Below are 1,273 nucleotides of genomic sequence, written 5' to 3'. Positions count from 1 at the left end.
TCATGTGATCAGAGGATATCTGAGAGGGGGGTGCAGTGGGATCATGTGATCAGAGGATGTCTGAGAGGGGGGGTGCAGTGGGATCATGTGATCAGATGATATCTGAGAGGGAGGGTGGAGTGGGATCATGTGATCAGAGGATATCTGAGAGGGGGGTGGAGTGTGATCATGTGATCAGAGGTATCTGAGAGGGGGGTGCAGTGGGATCATGTGATCAGAGGTATCTGAGAGGGGGGTGCAGTGGGATCATGTGATCAGAGGTATCTGAGAGGGGGGTGCAGTGGGATCATGTGATCAGATGATATCTGAGAGGGGGGGTGCAGTGGGATCATGTGATCAGAGGTATCTGAGAGGGGGGTGCAGTGGGATCATGTGATCAGAGGTATCTGAGAGGGGGGTGTAGTGGGATCATGTGATCAGAGGATATCTGAGAGGGGGGGTGCAGTGGGATCATGTGATCAGAGGATATCTGAGAGGGGGGTGCAGTGGGATCATGTGATCGGAGGTATCTGAGAGGGGGGTGCAGTGGGATCATGTGATCAGAGGTATCTGAGAGGGGGGTGCAGTGGGATCATGTGATCAGATGATATCTGAGAGGGGGGGTGCAGTGGGATCATGTGATCAGAGGTATCTGAGAGGGGGGTGTAGTGGGATCATGTGATCAGAGGTATCTGAGAGGGGTGCAGTGGGATCATGTGATCAGAGGTATCTGAGAGGGGGGTGCAGTGGGATCATGTGATCAGAGGTATCTGAGAGGGGGGTGCAGTGGGATCATGTGATCAGAGGTATCTGAGAGGGGGGTGCAGTGGGATCATGTGATCAGAGGTATCTGAGAGGGGGGTGTAGTGGGATCATGTGATCACAACGTGGTTCTGCTGCAGGCGGACCAGCTGGAGCGGCGCAGGAGGCAGGACGGAGAGGGGCTGTGGCGAGGCCCGGCGGTGAGGGGCCAGGTGAGGGGCCCCGAGGGGGCCCGCGTGGAGCTCTGGATCCGCCCCCACGCCTCGGGGGCCCGCCGGGGGGGCAGCGAGTCCAGCCGTGAGTCTGAGCAGGACGGGGAGCTGAGCACTCTGAGCGCCAGCGACGTAAGGCTGAGACGCACTCACTCACTCACTCACGCACTCACTCACTCACTCACTCACTCACTCACTCACTCACTCACTCACTCACTCACTCACTCACTCACTCACTCACTCACTCTCTCACTCACTCACCCACTCTCTCACCAACTCACTCACTCACTCACTCACTCACTCACTCACTCACTCACCAA

At 57.2% G+C, this 1,273-nt stretch overlaps 1 protein-coding gene across 1 annotated transcript in view; it reads left to right on the top strand.

The window, feature by feature from the left end:
- Positions 1 to 881: 881 nt before the first annotated feature.
- The window catches only part of smg6 (SMG6 nonsense mediated mRNA decay factor), a gene marked incomplete at its 5' end in the record, with an annotated part of 16,757 nt that continues 16,365 nt past the window's right edge, over positions 882 to 1,273 (top strand). Inside the window, 1 exon segment of the mRNA XM_030360745.1 lies at positions 882 to 1,085. Within this exon segment, the coding sequence (XP_030216605.1) occupies positions 882 to 1,085 (204 nt within the window).

Source organism: Gadus morhua, chromosome 7 (assembly GCF_902167405.1).
Source record: "Gadus morhua chromosome 7, gadMor3.0, whole genome shotgun sequence".
Classification (NCBI taxonomy): Eukaryota; Metazoa; Chordata; class Actinopteri; order Gadiformes; family Gadidae; genus Gadus; species Gadus morhua.
Note: the sequence above shows the minus strand (reverse complement) of the source record. Positions and strands in the feature narration are given on the sequence as shown.